The sequence below is a fragment of the Rhinatrema bivittatum genome, chromosome 2 (assembly GCF_901001135.1).
Source record: "Rhinatrema bivittatum chromosome 2, aRhiBiv1.1, whole genome shotgun sequence".
In the NCBI taxonomy this organism is placed as follows: Eukaryota; Metazoa; Chordata; class Amphibia; order Gymnophiona; family Rhinatrematidae; genus Rhinatrema; species Rhinatrema bivittatum.
In genome coordinates, this window is record NC_042616.1 from 7,345,583 (window position 1) to 7,366,355 (window position 20,773).

At 43.5% G+C, this 20,773-nt stretch overlaps 2 protein-coding genes across 3 annotated transcripts in view; both read right to left on the reverse strand.

The window, feature by feature from the left end:
- LOC115083461 (gastrula zinc finger protein XlCGF57.1-like) overlaps nucleotides 1-20,773 on the reverse strand; it is a 389,522-nt gene that overhangs the window by 148,071 nt on the left and 220,678 nt on the right. The gene's annotated exons all lie outside the window — the stretch shown is intronic.
- LOC115085980 (zinc finger protein 2 homolog) lies at nucleotides 4,065-17,598 on the reverse strand. Its single transcript, XM_029592563.1, has 3 exons — nucleotides 17,191-17,598; nucleotides 8,967-8,994; nucleotides 4,065-6,458 (listed from the first exon to the last, which is right to left on the reverse strand). The coding sequence occupies exons 1-3, from the start codon at nucleotides 17,596-17,598 to the stop codon at nucleotides 5,017-5,019; spliced, it is 1,878 nt and encodes a 625-aa protein (XP_029448423.1). The 3' UTR covers nucleotides 4,065-5,016.

Consider the following 20,773-nt stretch of genomic DNA (forward strand, 5'->3'; position numbering starts at 1 on the left):
TCGGGTGGCATCGTGTTCCATAGTATGGGCCCAGCCAATGATAAAGCCCTTTCTCTCACTTGGGTTAATTTTGCTGACTTTACTGAAGGGATTGTTAGTAGTGCTTTGTTTGCTGAGCGGAGGTTTCTTTGTGGAACGTGTACTCGTAAGGCTGTGTTTAGCCAGTCTGCTTCTTTATCATATATTAGTTTGTGTATGGTGCATAAGGCTTTGTATTTTATCCTGTATTCGATGGGTAACCAATGTAAGTCTGCTAGAGTTTCGGTTATATGGTCCCTCCTCTTTTTTCCCGTTAGTATTCTGGCTGCAGTATTTTGAAGTATCTGGAGTGGTCTTATCGATGTGCTTGGGAGTCCTAGTAAGAGTGCGTTGCAGTAGTCAGTGCTAGAAAAGATAAGTGTTTGCAATACTGTTCTGAAGTGGTCAGGTGTGAGTAATGGTTTTAATCTTCTGCTGCTCTATATGGTGCTTAAGATTGACAGGGTTCTTTGAGACCTTCTCCTTTTCCTGTTCAACACTGTGCCACTCCCTTTCCACCCTGTGCGTATACTCGTTTGCTTGCCTCATATCTCTCCATAGCTTTCTCTGTTGGTTTGCATAATCTCTTCAATTTACTGCTCTTCTCCTCTTTCAAAATCCTCCCTCTTTTGCTCTGCTTCTTCTCTTAGTTCAATGGTTTCAGTTGGCTGTTTTAAGGTGTCTTTCTGCGCTGCTGTGTCAGCCATGTCCCTCTCTTAACAGCAAATCAGGTCTGCTGAGACTAGAACTTCTTGCAGTTACTGAGTTAAGAGGGATGGACTGTTGAATTGTTGCAGAAGTAAGAGGACAAGAGGTAGCTAACACCTCCAAAGTTTGTCTTTGGGTGATTAATTGCATCCTGCTCCCTGTCCGTTAGAGTCAGCAGAGATCTGGTATCTATGGCAACATTCAGTAGCAAAGGAAGGGGGAAGTGTACAGCACACTGGAGAATCACAGTCACTGTCCTTCCAATCTTGATCCCCAGTGCTGCGTGTGTTCAGCTTACATTAAGCCTTTACTACTCAATTCAAAGTCCACACATTCACCAACTTCTTATTCAGAACCCTCTAATATTTATTAATGATGTCTTCACATTCAGTACTTTGTTTGTTTTCCTGCCCTGTCTTTGTAGCTGAGTGCAAAAGGCTCCTTCAGATGCACGCTGTGCTTTTAGTGAATCATTCACCTTTAGGGAACCTGTCTGTTTAATGTAGGCTTCCCTGTATGCAATTCTTAAGGGTTTCCACTTCACTGGTTTTTTATTAGTTTTCAAGCCCCAGGCAAGAATCTTTGGTAACTGGAACTATGGCAGGAAAAAGGAGTTTCTTGTGTTGCAGGAGTTAGTTTATTGTAGAGGTGGGAAGGATGAGAAGAATATGAGGCTGATTTAGCCCATAGAAGAAGGTTAAACCCAATCTATTTCAGAGGGTAACACAGAGCACACAGCTACTCAGAGGCAAGTATGGAGCAACTGCTACGTGGCCGAGAGCTGCCAAACGAAACGCCTTCACACAGCTAGAGGCAGAGGACAGGGTGCAATGGCAGCGAGCCTAAGAACCATGTAACACAGGGGGAGCATGAAGGGTAGTCCTTTGAACCTATAAGGCACCCTGGAAAACTTAAGTTAGGTTGAATAGGATTCAAGCTCTCCTGCTGGTGAGAGAAAGAGAAGGGGGGGGGGGGGGGCCTCTTAAAGACAAAGGCTCACAGAATTTTTATCATAGGTTACAAACAGTGCTTCATTATTACCAATCCTCAGACGTGAGGACTGCACTAAACACAGTTAAACTACAATACAGAAAGATACAAACATGTACCCACTGCTGGGGACAGAACAATTCCTGATAGCATTATTATAGACATAATTCATCAAATATTACATACAAGTACTGCATGTCTCTGCCTCCAGGAGCTTACAGTCTAAATTAATATTCCTCATTCTTGTTCCTTGTGTAGATGTAGCTATAATTCCTCACATGTCCAGGCTCTGACCATACTTCTATCACTCCAACTGTTGCACTCAGACTAGCACTCAAAATCATAGGTGGGGATAGTGGAACACCTTTTTAGTTAGGGAAGCAATCCAAGTTCCACCCATATTTGCACTGCCAAATTCTAACTTTACATTTACAGTCAATGTCATTCTGATTTATATACAATCTTCCCATAAATCCTAGAAAACAATTATTCATTTCCAGAGCAAATATTACATTCTAATAAACACTCCCCTTATTTAATTTGGCACAGTTTGACAGGATAATGTGTCCCCCATGTGCACGCATGATGCAATATGGACGTCCAATGCAATAAACTGGGTAGAGCTATGGGCACTCTTTTTTGAACTGTGTGTGCTTTTTTCATGCCCTTTTCATTTATTGCATCGGGCGCTGGGGAAAGTGTCAGCACGTGCATTACAAAATCTGGATGCACGTTTTTTGCGCACCAATATTACATCAGTCTGCTAATGAGATTGTTCATTCTGACCAGTTTAAGACCAAATGCCCACCAGCAGTTTTGCAGACAACTATTGATGACTTAAGGGAAGCAGGAGTAGTAATACTAGTGAAGACCTCTTTTAATAGTGCGGAGTGGCCAGTGTTAAATCAGATGGGTCTTGGCGCCTTACAGTGGATTACTGTAAATTAATTGCTGTCCCATCTGTAGCTAACCTAATACGTGCCATCCAAGAACAGAATGGTATCTGGTACGCGGTGGTAGACATTAGTAATGCATTTTTAGTATTCTTATTGTCCCTTCTAGTCATGAGATGTTTGCCTTCTCATGGCTCGGGTGACAATACATCTTCAGCTGAATGCCACAGGGATACATACATAGCCCAACCACTTGTCACAAACGTCACACAGACATTGGAATGGTTAACTCCCAAGCTGCTGGGTTCCATAAAGTTACATCATTATGTATGTAGATGATAACTCACTTCAAGGAAGAGACACACAGGTGACTGCTGAGGCTTTAGTCCTACTATGTCAGGAACTGGAAAAGGATGGGTGATTAATAAATCAGACAAAAGACCAGGGATCCAATTGGGATGCGAGATTTCTAGGTATATGCTGGCAGGCAGGTGAACGTTGTATTCCTGACTCAGTAATCAATAAAATCCAACAATTAGCAGCCCTTACCTCGCAGAAAGAGGTACAGTGAGTTTGTGGTATTTTTAATTTATGGCGGAATCATGTGCCGCATCTCTCTCAGTTATTGCATCCTCTTTCTGCACGATGTAACAATAAATGTGTATTCCAATGGACAGAGGAGGCACACAGTTTATCTGATGCTGCCAAATTGTCAGTGCTTACTGTTCAGAATATGCATGCTATCAGTGAGGATGCTCCCTTTATTCTTGAAGTATCAAAGTCTCCTCCAGGAGCAGATCGGTCTCTCTGCCAGATGGATGAGACTGGCCGAAAGAATGCATTAGGGTTTAAGGAAGGAAATGGGCTCCTGCGGCTCTGCAATACACTATGTTAAGTCACTTCACCCTCTCTTGTCTCAGGTACAAACATAGGGGTCGCTGCAATAAATATACGTAGAAAGCAGGCACTGAACAGTCAGCGCCCGCTTTTTTAACAAGCCCCAGGGGCTCCCAATATTAAATTAGGGGGTCACGTTAGCCCCTAGCACCTCCTTGCTAGCGCGACCGGTTTTCCTAACTCGGCTGCTGCACCTCCTGCCTCACTTCCAAGGAACAGGAAGCAATGTTAGATATCAGGGGACAAGGTTACAGCAGCAATGCAGAGACCCCAAAACTTCAATTGCATCTCTCCCCAGGGACGGCCATATTAAGGGAAGAGGGGAGGGTTGACTGGAAAAGACTAAAACCAACTCATCCCATGTTTTACAATCCTAGAATAGATTTTCCATTACCGCAATTGTCCACTTTTGTCCAGAATCCCAGTGCTTTCCTGGTATAGCAATGTTATAATGTTTACACAACTTATTTTATTTATTTATTTATTAAGATTTTTTTATACCGGCATTCAAGAACTCGTTCTCATCATGTCGGTTTACAGAAAACAGGGGTGCAAAAATATAACCAAAAACATAAATAAACGTGGAGAAGAGAAGCAGTTACAATTAACAAGGGCTAATGAACTGGGATTGTAAGAAATAAAAGAGATAGAGGATAAGCCGGGCCACCTTATTATGCCTTTCTGTATCCAGGCCTTCTCACATCAGCACCTGACCTCCAGCAGCAAGCTGTGTAACCATTTATAGTTCTGTTTTACAGACCCTGCATTTGTCTGTTCTACCAGGTTTTTTTCTCTGCTGGCTGTGAATCATCCACGATCCTGTGCTGCAATTATCAATCTCTCATCTCTAGGTTTAAGCTCACCATTCCAGGGCCATTCCTGTGTCAGGTTTTGAGCTGAGTGGGGTTTCTGAAGTAACTCTTTGTATTTCCCACTATATTTGTGTTTTGGGGAATTGATTTTCCTTGTTCACTGGTCTAATTCTTTACAATAATGTTTCTATAGTTTTGCAAATTCCATTGCTTCTTTTCCCCTCATTTCCTGGCAGAGTCTCACTTATTCCTTCCACTCTTGTAACAATTGTCCAAGCTTAAGGAAGGAGGACACTTTTGCCCATTCATTTTTGTACTTCAGCACTGTTTGCGTATTTGCATCTGTAAGGCGCACATCACCTTCAGCTGTTGGAAATACAATCTCATCATACACTGACTCTTAGAGGTTACTTGATGCCTAGGGTGAAGGTATATTGTTCTTGCATCCAACTCTTTAATATATTTAGAAAGTCATTCTACAATTCCAAAACCTACAGGAGAGGCCTGTATGCCTTCTTTGGTGGTTTGCAAATTCTTCAATTGTTCTGAAGCTTTTACCACACAAAGTACAGGCCCTTGGTTATACTACAGTATAGATTCTCTGATGCCATATGAAAGATATCTTCTGACAAACTTTTACCACTCTCACTATATATGATTTCTCTGGTGACTTCGGAAGTTTCCTTTCTGACAAACGTTTACCACACACTACATGTAAATGGCTTCTCTGCAGTGTGGATTCTCTGGTGGCGTTCAAAGTTTCCTTTCTGACTGAAACTTTTACCACACTCACATGTAAATGGCTTCTCTCCAGTGTGGATTCTCTGGTGGCGTTTGAAGTCTGCATTCGAACTGAAATTTTTACCACACTCACTACATATAAATGGCTTCTCTCCAGTGTGGATTCTCTGGTGGTGTTTGAAGTCTGCATTCGAACTGAAACTTTTACCACACTCACTACATATAAATGGCTTCTCTCCAGTGTGGATTCTCTGGTGGCGTTTGAAGTTCCCTTTCCGACTGAAACTTTTACCACACTCACTACATGAAAATGGATTCTTTCCAGTGTGGAATCTCTGGTGGATGGTGAGGTCACGCTTCTCTCTGAAGCTTTTACCACACTCAGTACATATAAATTGGCTTTCTACTTTGGGGATTTTCTTCTCTTGTGCGACATCTGCCTTCACACTGAAGATTTTTTCAGACTGAATACAAGACAATGGTCTCCCCCCAGTAAGTTTTTTTCTGTCTCCTGAAAAAACTTTTCCCTCACATAAGCCTTCATTGCATTCATTACTTGAAATTGCTATCTGTCCTGGTTGTAATTTTAGTTGTTCTGTGAACTTTTCTTTCTGATTGAAGTTTCTGTCGCCACCAGTACACATGAATAGTTCTTCTCTCTGTGTTGTTCGGTTTATTATTAGGTCTTGCCTGTGAGTGATGTTTTCTCCACTTTCAGAACATGAAAATGTTCTCTCTTCTGTCTCCATTTTCTGGTGCTTTAAGAAAGAGAACTCAGAGCTGTAAGATTCCCCATCTTGAGGGCAATGAGAGGGTCTCTTACCTGTGTGTGTTCTTTGGTGTATTACTAAGGATTCCCTGCTAGAAAAGCTTTTCTTACATTCAATACAAGTGAAAATGCTCCCTTGAGTGTGGAATTTCTGGTGTAATTTCAGGGTTAACTTATGTTTGAAACATTTTCCACACTGAGAGCATGGAAAAGGTCTTGCTCTTGTGTGGGTTTTCTGGTGCAATACTAAATGACATTTCCTATCAAAGGTTTTCCCACAGGTGTCACAGTGAAAAGATTTCTTCTTTTTCTCTTCTCTCTGTTGGAGGTCAGAAGTCATTTGATTACTGTTAGTACTTTGGAAGGGTCTCTCTGCTCTCAGGTGTCTCTGGTGCTCAGGGATGTCTGTGACCTCCCTGTCATTTCTCACACATGCAGTGACTCCATCCGGTGAGGCTCTTGCAGGGTCTCGCTGCTTCTTCTCCAATTCGTGCTGACTTTGGCAAGTGTCTCCCTCCTCAGGCCTCTGGGAAAGATTCTCATAGACATTTCCTGATATAAGTGCCAGTACTATAGGGTGTTCTTTTCTATTCTCCTCCTTCTTTTCTTCCTGTATGTCCTCACTGTCTGCTGGATATAAAAAGAAGGAATTAATCATGTCTCAGGGACAATGGAATGAAAAACTACCAATGACCTGGGATCAGACTTTCCAAAGGATCACACAATGATCACATGGGATCTCTGATATTAGAGAAATCTGTGATGTAGCAAAAGCTTTAGGAGACACCCGTGAAAACTCCTGTGTGATGTCTTTATAGAGCTCCTGTGGTTCTTTTTTACTCCTGTGGTTCTTTTTTACTCAACGCACAATTAAACTCTGGAATTTATTGCCAGAGAATGTGGTTAGTGCAGTTAGTATAGCTGTGTTTAAAAAAGGATTGGATAAGTTCTTGGAGGAGAAGTCCATTACCTGCTATTAAGTTCACTTAGAGAATAGCCACTGCCATTAGCAATGGTTACATGGAATAGACTTAGTTTTTGGGTACTTGCCAGGTTCTTATGGTCTGGATTGGCCACTGTTGGGAACAGGATGCTGGGCTTGATGGACCCTTGGTCTGACCCAGTATGGCATTTTCTTATGTTCTTATGTTTATAAAACCTTTATCTCGCTTCCTCCAATGCAATTGTTCAGGGTGGATTACACAGATACCAGCACATTCAGTTACAAATAAAAGCATAGCATAAAATGAACATTAGAACATAAGAAATTGCCATGCTGGGTCAGACTAAGGGTCCATCAAGCCCAGCATCCTGTTTCCAACAGAGGCCAAAACCAGGACAGAAGAACCTGGCAATTACCCAAACACTAAGAAGATCCCATGCTACTGATGCAATTAATAGCAGTGGCAATTCCCTAAGTATAATTGACTAATCGCCATTAATGGACTTCTCCTCCAAGAACTTATCCAAACCTTTTTTGAACCCAGCTACACTAACTGCACTAACCACCTCCTCTGGCAACAAATTCCAGAGCTTTATTGTGCGTTGAGTGAAAAAGAATTTTCTCCGATTAGTCTTAAATGTGTTACTTGCTAACTTCATGGAGTGCCCCCTAGTCCTTCTATTATTCGAAAGTGTAAATAACCGAGTCACATCTACTTGTTCAAGACCTCTCAACGTCTTAAAGACCTCTATCATATCCCCCCCTCAGCCATCTCTTCTCCAAGCTGAACAGCCCTAACCTCTTCAGCCTTTCCTCATAGGGAAGCTGTTCCATCTCCTTTATCATTTGGGTTTCCCTTCTCTGTACCTTCTCCATCGCAACTATATCTTTTTTGAGATGCAGCGACCAGAATTGTACACAGTATTCAAGGTGCGGTCTCACCATGGAGAGATACAGAGGCATTATGACATTTTCCGTTCTATTAACCATTCCCTTCCTAATAATTCCTAACATTCTATTTGCTTTTTTGACTGCTGCAGCACACTGAGCCGACGATTTTAAAGTATTATCCACTATGATGCCTAGATCTTTTTCCTGGGTGGTAGCTCCCAATATGGAACCTAACATCGTGTAACTACAGCAAGGGTTATTTTTCCCAATATGCAACACCTTGCACTTACGTAAAACATCTTTACACAATAGCATTTTCAAACACTCGTAAATCACCCTTCATCCTGAACTCAGCTGGAAGAGCAGTAGGAAGTAAAGGCTCTTTTACATGTTAGTAGGAATCAGTACTCACGTGTAGAGGGAACAGAAGCATCCCTGGCCCTTCAGCCCTCAATGATATCAGTGGCTCATAATGTCCTAACTTAGAAGACATCAAACCCTTTATTTCTGAATATCACCATCAGTTTCAACTAAGAGCAACTCTGCACAGGGAGCCAGTGAAGATCTTTTAACACAGGAGTTGTGATCATACCTTCCCCTGCACTAATGACGTGACATTTTTATCTGAGCAGCAATAAACCTGCTGTAATGCAGGAATGCTGGAGATCACACAGGTCTCTCCTTTAGGATGCCTGTGGGTCTGGTTCCTCTGGGCTTATCTATTATTTATTGCTTTAAAAACATTTATTATTATTCACTTACAGTGGACCTGAGATACTAAGTGGGTTACAATAATACATTAAAATAATAATAAACCACATTTAATATACATACGGTAGCACTTCTATATCGAAAGCACAGGTCACTTAAAAATCTCTCACATTCCTAACATTTCCATCTTATCTATTACATTATATAAATAAAATTGTTTTCCAACCTTACGTGTGTCTGTATAAATTTATTTTCTTTTTATTTAAAGTGATCTCAAGTATCAGCTGAGAGAGGAGCTCTCAGGGATGGGCGAAAGAGGATGAGCGAACCAGAGATGGGGAGGGGTGAGGAGAGGGACAGAGGAGCAGGAAAAGGGTGTGGAGAGGGACAGAGCAGGAAAAGGGTGAGGAGTGGGAGAGAGGACCTGAGAACTAAGAAAAGGGTGAGGAGAGGGACAGAGGACAGGCCTCATGCACCTATTGATAAATCCAGGCCTGCTTGCACATCTCTGGTGTGGAGTTGACCCAGGGAAAAATGACTTTTAGTAAAACATCCCCTGTATTTACTAAAAATAGAGATAATGCAATCCTTACCCACAGAGCTCAGGATCTCATAATTCTCCTTCACATCCCTGTAAAGCTCCTTCTGTCCTTCATCTAAACTCCCCCCTTCCTCCTGGGAGAAAGAGACAGCGAGGTCCTCAAACATCACCGGCACCTGAAACACAAACCTGAAACGCTCAGGGACACATGGAGGGGCTCAGCTGGCTTTAATCTCTTATCATTTTATCATGGAAGAGGGGACACCAGGACCCCTCATCCCCAGGAACTGCCAGACCCGTTCCCCTGGAGTCAGATTCCTCTCTGGACCTTGGGGTTTGCAAGTCCAACTATGAAAAGATTCTCTGATCCCAGAGACACAGAATATCAAATGCCTCTGCCTGGATAAATCAGTGAATAATAAAACCCAGGATCTGACAGAGCATTACCCAGAACCTCAGGAACATCTGATTCTGTCACATCAGGAGACGTCACTGTGCTCTCATCCTCCTGACTGCTCAGCCCCTAACCTTGGGTCATCTTTGATGCCTTTCTCTCCTTCTGCACATCCAGTGGTGAACCTAAAGTATGTGGCATCTGGAGTGGATACTACCTTTGACACCCCCTTCCCTCACAGCAAACCCTGGTTCACTCCTTCTCTGACTCCTGTGGATCCCCTCACTCAAAATTAGTAAAAGCATAAACAGTGCTGCACAAAACACATATAAAAGATGGTCCCTGCTCAGTAGAGCTTACAATCTAATCAAGACAACCAGACAGGGCAAAAGAGTCTTGAGGAATTTCTTTTATTAAGAAAATGGTTAAAGATGAATGAGGCAGTAAGAGGAATAATCAGGTCTAAGATTTAAAAGCAGCTACAAAAAGGTGGGATTTCAGACAGGATATAAATCAGGTGAGAGAGGGAGCAGGACACAGCAGGTCGGGAAGTCTATTCCAAGCACACGGTGCAGTCAGGAGGAAAGCACGGAGTCAGGAATCGGGGGGAGAGGAGAAGGGCACAGATAGGGGAAACATGCATGATGCAGGAAGTGCACGAGGAGGGTACAGGGAGAGATAAGAGAGGAGAGGCAGTGAGGAGCTGCAGAGGGAAGGCTCTTGTAGGTGAGTAAGAGGAGCTTGAATTGTAAGTGGGAAGGGATAGGAAGCCAATGTAGTGACTTGAGAAGAGGGGTTATCTGGGTGTAGTGACCGTGGAGAGAGAGGAGTCACGCAGCTGAATTTTGGATGGATTGTAGGGGAGAGAGACGGATCACTGGGAGACCTGTGAGGGGCAGGTTGCAGAGGTGTAAGCAGGAGGAGATGAGAGAGTGGATACGGGTTTTGGTACTGTGTTCAGAAAGGAAGGGACAGATGTTGTGATGTTATAGAGAAAGGAATGGCTCCTTTTACAGTGCTTTGGATGTGTGTAGAGAAGGACAGAGAGGAGTGGAAGGTTATGGGCTGAGGGGATTGGGAGGATTACAGCATTCTCCAAAGTAATTTAGAAGGGAGGAAGAGGAGACGTGGGGCTGGTGGGAAAGATAAGGAGCTCTGTCTGGGCCACGTTGAGTTTCAGGTGGTGAGGGACATCCGAGCAGCAATGTCAGACAGGAAGCTGAGATTTGGGACTCGATTCCTGGGGTAGAGAGGTAAATCTGGGAGTCATCAGCATAAAGATGGAATGGAAAGCAATGAGAGGATGGTCGGGATGGGTGAATAAACCCTGAGGGTAAGTAAAACATTAAATACTGGTATAAAACAGGAAAAAAGAGCAACATCCTGGCAAGCTGTGTAATGCTCACAGTATGGGAGATAAAGTCCTGGATCTAGAGGCAGTCTCGGAAGGCACGAGGAGGGATTTAGTGAAGCCTGGAGAATGGCAGCTAAGATTGAATGATAAAAAATACAGATTTATGTATTTAGTAAGCAAAACCTCAAGGGAAAGTGACGTACTGGAGGGTGAAATCCTTCCAAGCACACAGGAAGAGCGGGATCTGGGGGTGATTGTATCTGATGAACTTAAGGTGGCCAAACAGGTGGATAAAGTGATGGTAAAAGCCAAAAAGATGCCTGGCTCCATAGGGAGAGGAATGAAACACAGAAATGACGGCAGAAGAAAACCAAACGGCCCATCCAGTCTGCCCAGCAAGCTTTCGCACTTTTTTTTTCTCTCACATACTTATGTTTCTCTTGGCTCTTAGTAACCTTTTTTATTATATTTCCCTTCCACCCCCATTAATGTAGAGAGCAATGTTGGAACTGCATCTAAATGAAATATCTAGCTTAATTAGTTAGGGGTATTAACCACCACAATAAGCAAGCTACACCCATGCTTATCTGTTTATCCAGACTATGTAATTCAGTCCTTATTGATTGTTGCCTGAATAGAGATCCACCTTTCTTCATTCCCCCTTGCTGTTGAAGCAGAGAGCCATCCTGGCTTTGCATTGAAAGTGAAGTATCAGTCTTGCTCCCCTGCTGTTGAAGCAGAGGGCTAAGCTGGATATGCGTGAAGTGTCAAACTTCCTCCCCTGCTGTTGAAGCAGAAAGCTATGCTGGCTTTGCATTGAAAGTGAAGTATCAGTCTTGCTCCCCTGCTGTTGAAGCAGAGGGCTAAGCTGGATATGCGTGAAGTGTCAAACTTCCTCCCCTGCTGTTGAAGCAGAAAGCTATGCTGGCTTTGCATTGAAAGTGAAGTATCAGTCTTGCTCCCCTGCTGTTGAAGCAGAAAGCTATGCTGGATATGCACTGAAAGTGAAGTATCATGCATTGAAAGTGAAGTATTAGCTTATTTGGTTTGGGGTAGCAACCGCCATAACAAGCAAGCTACTCCCCGCTTTTTTGTGAATGCAAATCCTTTTTTCCACATTTCCTCATTGCCGCTGAAGCTTAGAGCAATGTTGGAGTTGCATTAACCGTGTGTATGTTTATTGAATAAGGGTATTATCACCAGGTAGTAGCCATCGTTCCCGTGAGCCACCCACTCTTCATTCACATCCTTTAGACTTTATGGATCCACAGAGTTTATTCCACGCCCCTTTGAAGTCCTTTCAGTTTTGGTCTTCACCACTTCCTCCGGAAGGTCATTCCAGGCATCCACCACCCTCTCCGTGAAGAAATACTTCCTGACAATGGTTCTGAGTCTTCCTACCTGGAGTTTTAAATCGTGACCCCTGGTTCTGCTGATTTTTTTCCAACGGAAAAGGTTTGTCATTATCTTTGGATCATTAAACCTTTCAAGTATCTGAAAGTCTGTATCATATCACCTCTGCTCCTCCTTTCCTCCAGGGTGTACATATTTAGATTCTTCCATCTCGCCTCATAAGTCATTCGATTAAGACCCTCCACCTTTTTGGTTGCCCTTCTCTGGACCGCCTCCATCCTGTCTGTCTATGTCTCTTCGGAGATACATCTCCAGAATTGAGCGCAGTACTCCAGGTGAGGCCTCAGCAAGGACCTGTACAAGGGGATCATCACTTCCCTTTTCTTACTCTATATTCCTCTCTCTATGCAGCCCAGCATTCTTCTGGTTTTAGCTATCGCCTTGTCACATTGTTTCGCCGACTTCAGATCATTAGTCACTATCACCCCTAGGTCTCTTTCCTGTTCCGTGCACATCAACCCTTCACCCCCCATCGAATACAGTTCTTCCGGATTTCCACACCCCATATGCATGACTCTGCACTTCTTGGCATTGAATCTCAGCTGCCATATCTTCGATCACTCTTCCAGTTTCTTTAAATCCCGTCTCATTCTCTCCACTCCTTCCGATGTGTCCACTCTGTTGCAGATCTTAGTGTCATCCGCAAACAGACAAACATTACCTTCTATCCCGTCCGCTATGTCGCTCACATAGATATTGAACAGGACCGGTCCCATCACCGATCCTTGCGGCACTCCACTTAACCCCGCTCTCTCTTCAGAGAGAGTTCCATTTACCATCACACATTGTCTTCTGTCCGTCAACCAGTTTGCAATCCAGGTCACCACCTCGGCCCTCACTCCTAAGCTTCTCGTTTTATTCGCCAGCCTCCTGTGCGGGACTGTATCAAAAGCCTTGCTGAAATCCAAGTAGATGACGTCAAGTGCTCTTCTTTGATCCAGCTCCCTAGTCACCCAGTCGAAAAAGTCAATCAAATTTGTCTGACAGGATCTTCCCCTGGTGAATCCATGCTGCCTCTGGTCCAGCAATTCTCCCGACTGTAGATAGTTCGCTATTCTCTCTTTCAGCAGCGTCTCCAGAGAGAGAGAAAAGTATAGATACTGTATGCTGAATGGTCAGCAGAAAAAGAGAGGTGATATTGCCCTTGTATAGATCCTTGGTGAGACCTTACTGGGAATACCGAGTACAGTTCTGGAGACCGCACCTTCAAAAGGATATAAACAAGATGGAGTCACTCCAGAGGGAGGCTACTAATATGGTCAGTTTTCTTCATTCTAAAGCATATGGGGAGAAGCTTAAAGATCTAAACATGTACACCCTAGAGGAAAGGCAAGATGGGGAGATATGAGAGACATTCAAATATCTCAGAGGTTTCCATGCACAGGAGGTGAGACTCTTTCAATGGAAAGCAGGATCTTTTGACTATGGTAAACCTGTAAAAACAGAGGACTTAATCAAACTCCTTCCAGAAATACATCGTGCCAATAAAATAATCCTCTCAGTACCAAATCTATCTCAAATAAAAAAATCAAAGGCTGCTTAGAAAGAGAATGAACCTGGGAAAAATAGCCCCCAGAATATGATTATCCAAATACAGATCAGCCATGAATAATGCAAAACAAACATATTATGGTAATAAAATTTAATGCCAAAGCCTTATTCACACTCATGCAGAGTCTGACTACATTTTCTCCGGATTATTTTCTCCCTTCCTCTGAAGATACTCAATTGAAATGTGATAAACTCGCCCTCTTTTTTGAAGAAAAAAAATCACAAATCTTTTAGCACAATTCTTATCAAACCCCACTCAAACTCTCTCCTTAGGAGGAGACCCCTCAATCTCTTGGTCCAATTTTGAACCCGCTGCCTCCTCTGAAATTTCATCTATACTCTCTAGCTTTAAACCTGCTAACCATCCTTGGGATCCGGTCTCCTTAAAATTCTTAAAAACGGTCTCAGATTTGATTGTTCCAAGTATCACTACAATGGTTAACCTTTCTCTGTCTGAAAGTCATATGCCACAGCCTTTAAAATGTGCAACAGTCAAACCAACCCTAAAAAACAATACGAAAGACCCCACTGATTTTAATAACCTCAGACCTATATCCAACTTACCACTTCCCGCCAAAATTATCAAAAACGTAGTTCAGAAACAACTCTCGGATTTGCTAGATTCCAACAACATTCTGTACCCCTCACAACACGGATTTAGAAAATTATTTAGCACAGAAACTCTTCTTCTGTCACTCTCTGATACAGTTCTTCGAGGTTTCGACAATGGTCACTTAAAAGAATCCACTAACTTTTTTTTTTTTTTTTAATTCAACAACTTACACAGAAACAAGTTCTGTACCAAAAAGACAAAACTACACTGCTTAACCAACAAAACCAAAGCTAACTAAGCCAGATCCAAGGGATTGCACCTGCTGGAGACAGAGAAATACTGACAGACTCTAGGTGGCACCTCAGGGGTATAGGGCGGAGTCCGTTAAAACTTCCCTCCAGCAGATGGAGACAGAGGAGGCAAAACCCAGGAGTCTGGACTGATCCGGGTACGTACAGGGAACTTGGCTTTTTAAAAAAGACATACGACACTTAAATTCCTTTAACAGCCATGGCATACTCGCAATGTATAATTCTGAGATCATTTTTTGCTTGTTTTTAGTTTGTATGTATTTATTCATCTTTTATTTTTACTTTGTATGCTTGTTTTTTTATTTTTTATTTTACTTTCTCTATCAGTTTTCTATTGTAACTGTAATGTTTATTGTTATAATTTGTACACCGTTAAGACTGTCCCCACAGATTGGCTGTATATAAAAGCAATAAATAAACAAATATTTATTTGTTTGACTGTATTTATATCCCGTGCCCTCCAAACTTCAGGGCAGGTTACAAAAATACATACATAATAAGAATTAAAAAACATTTATGACATAACTTAAAAGTATGAAAGGGGGCAGACTCAGGAGTAATCTTGGGAAGTATTTCTTTACAGAGAAGGTGGTAGGATGTAAGGAACGGCCTCCCAGTGGAAGTGGTAGAGACAAACATTATCTTAAATCAAGAAATCATGGAATAAACATGGGATTTCTGAGAGGGGGATGGGAACTGTAAAGCTCACTTATTTGGGTGGATGGGCAGACTAGATAGGCCTCTCGGTCCTTTTCTGCCATCATATGTCTATGAGATCAGAGCACCAAGGGAATTAGTATAGGGAGAGAAGAGAAGCGGGCCTAGCACAGAGCCCTGAGGCGCAGCAAGTGATGGTGGGATGGCAGAAAAGATGGATCCAGCAGAAGGCACATTAAAAGTGCAGTGAGAGAGTAAGAAGAGAACCAAATGAGGTCAGAGTATGAAGGCGTTGATGGCGATCGACAGTGTTAAAGCAGGAGACGGATCAAGGATGATAAGCACAGAGCGAAGGCCTTTGGTTTCGGCCATGAACAGGTTATTGGAGATTTTGGCAGGAGCTGTTTCTGTGGAAAGTAAAGGACATAAACCAGACTGAAGTGGATTGAGAGTGGCTTCAGATGAAAAAGTCAAGGTAGAGGCGGTGAACAGGAAGTTCAAGTAGTCTGACGTGAAAGGGAGGAGGAAGATGGGAGGATATTTGGCAGGACAGGTAAGGACCAGTGAGGGATTTATGAAAAGTGGAGCGATTGCAGCGTGTTTCAAAGCAGCAGGAACTGCCCATCTTCTCTCCTCCTCCAAACTCACTACTTCAGGGGTGGCCAATCCCAGCCCTCCAGAGCCACAGACAGGCCTGGTTTTCAGGATCTCCACAATGAATATGCATGCGATAGATTTGTATGCACTTCGTCCATTGTATGCAGATCTCTCTCATGCATATTCATTGGGGCGGATTTTAAGAGCCCTGCTCGCGTAAATCCGGGCGGATTTACGGGAGCAGGGCCTGCGCGCCGGTGCGCCTATTTTACATAGGCGCACCGGCGCGCGCAGAGCCCCGGGACTCGCGTAACTCCCGGGGTTTTCCGAGGGGGGCATGTCGGGGCGGGGCTGATTGGCGCGGCATTTTCGGGGCGGGTCGCAGCGTTTCGGGGGCGGGCCCAGGGGCGTGGTTTCGGCCAGGGGCGGTCCGGGGGCATGGCCGTGCCCTCCGGAACCGCCCCTGGGTTGCGTCTAGGCGCGCCAGCGGCCCGCTGGCGCGCGGGGATTTACTTCTCCCTCTGGGAGGTGTAAATCCCCCAACAAAGGTAGGGGGGGGTTTAGACAGGGCCGGGGGGGTGGGTTAGGTAGAGGAAGGGAGGGGAAGGTGAGGGGAGGGCGATAGCGAATTCCCTCCGAGGCCGCTCTGATTTCGGAGCGGCCTCGGACGGAATGGAGGTAGGCTGTGCGGCTCGGCGCGCGCCGGCTACACGAAATCGGTAGCCTTGCGCGCGCCGATCCAGGATTTTAGCGGCTACGCGCGTATCTACTAAAATCCAGCGTACTTTTGTTTGCGCCTGATGCGCCTACAAAAGTACGCGAGGGCGCCCTTTTTGAAAATCTACCCCTCTGTGAATATCCTGAAAACTTGGCCAGTCTGTGGCTCTCGAGGAGCAGAGTCAGCCACCCCTGCACTACTTGCTCCTCTAACCCTATTGCCACCCAGCTCCTGGGATACATCTGTCACATCCTCAGTCTATCACTTTCCACTATTTCTGTTTCCTCCACTGGGATTTCAGTAAAGGAACAGAGGGGGCGGATGCTAGGGGAACGGGAAAGGAAGGAAGCGTGGGAGGGAGGGAGAGTGTAGAGGTGACCTGGCTGAGAAAAGACTGAAAATGATCGAGGTTCAGACAATTGGTTTTTGGTTTCAACTTCTTCTTCCTTGAGATTTGTGCATCAGCAACAAAAGACAGAAGATCTTTATCAATTTAATTTTCATTACAAAAGAAATTTGGTTAATTGGAGGAAGAGATTCCTTAGATATTTGCAAAACCTCCCCTAAATAATTATTAATCATCTCCCCTGGTGAAATATTATCCCTTGGGAAAGTTGATAATTCTAAAATATTTTTTCTTTTGGAAACATTTCTAACTTCTAAGTTTTCCTTCTGAGTGAAACACTATCTTGAAGGGAGGCAGAAGAATTTGGGAATAAATGTGCTACCTTGTTCTCCAGCGCCTGCAGCCGTTTAGCATGAGCAGAGATTTTCTTCTCCTGGGTCACTGAGCGCAGCTCCAGCGTGGATATTTCCCCTTGAACCCTTTCCAACTTGCTGCTAAGTGTCGCTTCCAGATGCACCAGAACCATCCACAAAGAGTCCAAAGTTCTGGGCTGCAGTGGATCGGGGAAAAGGGACACAGTCACCCCTGTAACATTTTCTGATCTTGGAGGATCAGCCACAGCCTTCACCAAGGAGGGATCAGGCTCTGGTGAAGGGAAAACTCCCAGTGCTGTCTTCATAACCTTCCTGTACTGCTGCAGGCAAGGTGTCTGAGCTACAGACTGTGACCGCTGTACCCCGGCAGGTCTGGACCCCAGCAATGAAGTCCCAGGAGCAACAAAACCATCCATGGGTCCGACAGGAACCTCCATAAGAGACAGGGGAGATGTTCCCTTTCTAGTCCATACAGTCAGCAGAGACAGGGAGGGCTGAGGAGGAGAGAAAAAGAAAACATGAAAAGTTAACTCCCTCCTGTAGCAGGCACTTTCAGGCTGATACAGTACAGTGCGCTCTGCTGGAGTGCACTGTTAACCCACGTTTGGACGCGCGTTTTCGAAGCGCTAACTTTACCCCTTATTCAGTAAGGGGTAATAGCATGTCGAAAACACACGTCCAACCCCCCCGAAACTAATAGCGTCCACAAGATGCAAATGCAAGTTGATGGCCCTATTAGTTATTCCTGCGCGAGTCACTAAGTAAAATGTGCAGCCAAGCCGCACATTTTACTTTCAGAAATTAGCGCCTACCAGCATCGGGAAAGTCTACAGAAAAGCAGTAAAAACTGCTTTTCTGTGCACCCTCCGACTTAATATCATGGTATCATGGTGATATTAAGTCGGAGGTCACAAAGTAAACAATAATTTAAAATAAAAAATAATTTAAAATCGGCCCGCAGGTTGAAAACCGGACGTTCAATTTTGACGGCGTCCGGTTTCTGAACCCGTGGCTGTCAGTGGGTTTGAGAACCGAAGCCGGAACAATTGAGCGTCGGCTGTCAAACTCGATGACAGCCGCCGCTGCTGTCAAAAAAAGAGGCGCTAGGGACGCACCAGTGTCCCTAGTGCCTCTTTTTACCACGGGCCCTCATTTAAATACTGAGTGGCCTGGGCGCTCACAACTTTTACTGAATCGGCGTTTGGGAAGTAACATAAAACCCTGCAGAAAACATTCTCAGCACCTTTGTATCAAGCCCATCACAGCTAAACAGCACTAAAAGGCAGAATATAAATCAAATAAATAAACCAAATAGATCACTCACACCCAAAACTGACCCAGCAACAATCTAATGTATGAAACGGTGACACTGGAAATAAGGCAACAGACCCCAGAGCAGCTGCGCAATGAGCTTTCTGTCATCCGTGATTTAGAAATGTTTTTACATAAATAAAAATCTATTGGAGAACAGAACAAGCAGGACTGGTGCAGATCCTGACACAAAGACTACACATGAGCTGAATCCCTCACCTCAGTCACACATGGGACAGAGAGAGAGAGAGACCCTCACCCAATAAGGAATATCAAATGGAAAAGAGTAATAGAAATGACAAAATAATAACTGTAAAGTACAATTACAGCTCAGAGAGAGCACAAAGGACAGGGCTCAGGTTTCTGAGAGAGAGAGAGACCCTCACCCAATAAGGAATATCAAATGGAAAAGAGTAATAGAAATGACAAAATAATAACTGTAAAGTACAATTACAGCTCAGAGAGCACAGAGGACAGGGCTCAGGTTTCTGAGAGAGAGAGAGAGAGACCCTCACCCAATAAGGAATATCAAATGGAAAAGAGTAATAGAAATGACAAAATAATAACTGTAAAGTACAATTACAGCTCCCAGAGAGCACAAAGGACAGGGCTCAGGTTTCTGAGAGAGGAGAGAGAGACCCTCACCCAATAAGGAATATCAAATGGAAAAGAGTAATAGAAATGACAAAATAATAACTGTAAAGTACAATTACAGCTCAGAGAGAGCACAAAGGACAGGGCTCAGGTTTCTGAGAGAGAGAGAGACCCTCACCCAATAAGGAATATCAAATGGAAAAGAGTAATAGAAATGACAGAATAATAACTGTAAAGTACAATTACAGCTCCCAGAGAGCACAAGGACAGGGCTCAGGTTTCTGAGAGAGAGAGAGAGACCCTCACCCAATAAGGAATATCAAATGGAAAAGAGTAATAGAAATGACAAAATAATAACTGTAAAGTACAATTACAGCTCCCAGAGAGCACAAAGGACAGGGCTCAGGTTTCTGAGAGAGAGAGAGACCCTCACCCAATAAGGAATATCAAATGGAAAAGAGTAATAGAAATGACAGAATAATAACTGTAAAGTACAATTACAGCTCCCAGAGAGCACAAAGGACAGGGCTCAGGTTTCTGAGAGAGAGAGAGAGACCCTCACCCAATAAGGAATATCAAATGGAAAAGAGTAATAGAAATGACAAAATAATAACTGTAAAGTACAATTACAGCTCCCAGAGAGCACAAAGGACAGGGCTCAGGTTTCTGAGAGAGAGAGAGAGACCCTCACCCAATAAGGAATATCAAATGGAAAAGAGTAATAGAAATGACAAAATAATAACTGTAAAGTACAATTACAGCTCACAGAGAGCACAAAGGACAGGGCTCAGGTTTCTGAGAGAGAGAGAGACCCTCACCCAATAAGGAATATCAAATGGAAAAGAGTAATAGAAATGACAGAATAATAACTGTAAAGTACAATTACAGCTCACAGAGAGCACAAAGGACAGGGCTCAGGTTTCTGAGAGAGAGAGAGAGACCCTCACCCAATAAGGAATATCAAATGGAAAAGAGTAATAGAAATGACAAAATAATAACTGTAAAGTACAATTACAGCTCAGAGAGAGCACAAAGGACAGGGCTCAGGTTTCTGAGAGAGAGAGAGAGAGAGAGAGACCCTCACCCAATAAGGAATATCAAATGGAAAAGAGTAATAGAAATGACAAAATAATAACTGTAAAGTACAATTACAGCTCCCAGAGAGCACAAAGGACAGGGCTCAGGTTTCTGAGAGAGAGAGAGAGAGACCCTCACCCAATAAGGAATATCAAATGGAAAAGAGTAATAGAAATGACAAAATAATAACTGTAAAGTACAATTACAGCTCAGAGAGAGCACAAAGGACAGGGCTCAGGTTTCTGAGAGAGAGAGAGACCCTCACCCAATAAGGAATATCAAATGGAAAAGAGTAATAGAAATGACAAAATAACAACTGTAAAGTACAATTACAGCTCACAGAGAGCACAAAGGACAGGGCTCAGGTTTCTGAGAGAGAGAGAGAGACCCTCACCCAATAAGGAATATCAAATGGAAAAGAGTAATAGAAATGACAAAATAATAACTGTAAAGTACAATTACAGCTCACAGAGAGCACAAAGGACAGGGCTCAGGTTTCTGAGAGAGAGAGAGAGACCCTCACCCAATAAGGAATATCAAATGGAAAAGAGTAATAGAAATGACAAAATAATAACTGTAAAGTACAATTACAGCTCACAGAGAGCACAA

Coding starts and splice junctions, on each gene's coding strand:
- LOC115085980 (XM_029592563.1), bottom strand. CDS start 17,598: ATGGATGGTTTTGTTGCTCCTGGGACTTCATTGCTGGGGTCCAGACCT. Junction 8,995..17,190: donor TGCAGGCGCTGGAGAACAAG/GTAGCACATTTA, acceptor AGGGATGTGAAG/GAGAATTATGAGATCCTGAG. Junction 6,459..8,966: donor TGAGATCCTGAGCTCTGTGG/GTAAGGATTGCA, acceptor TTTTATATCCAG/CAGACAGTGAGGACATACAG.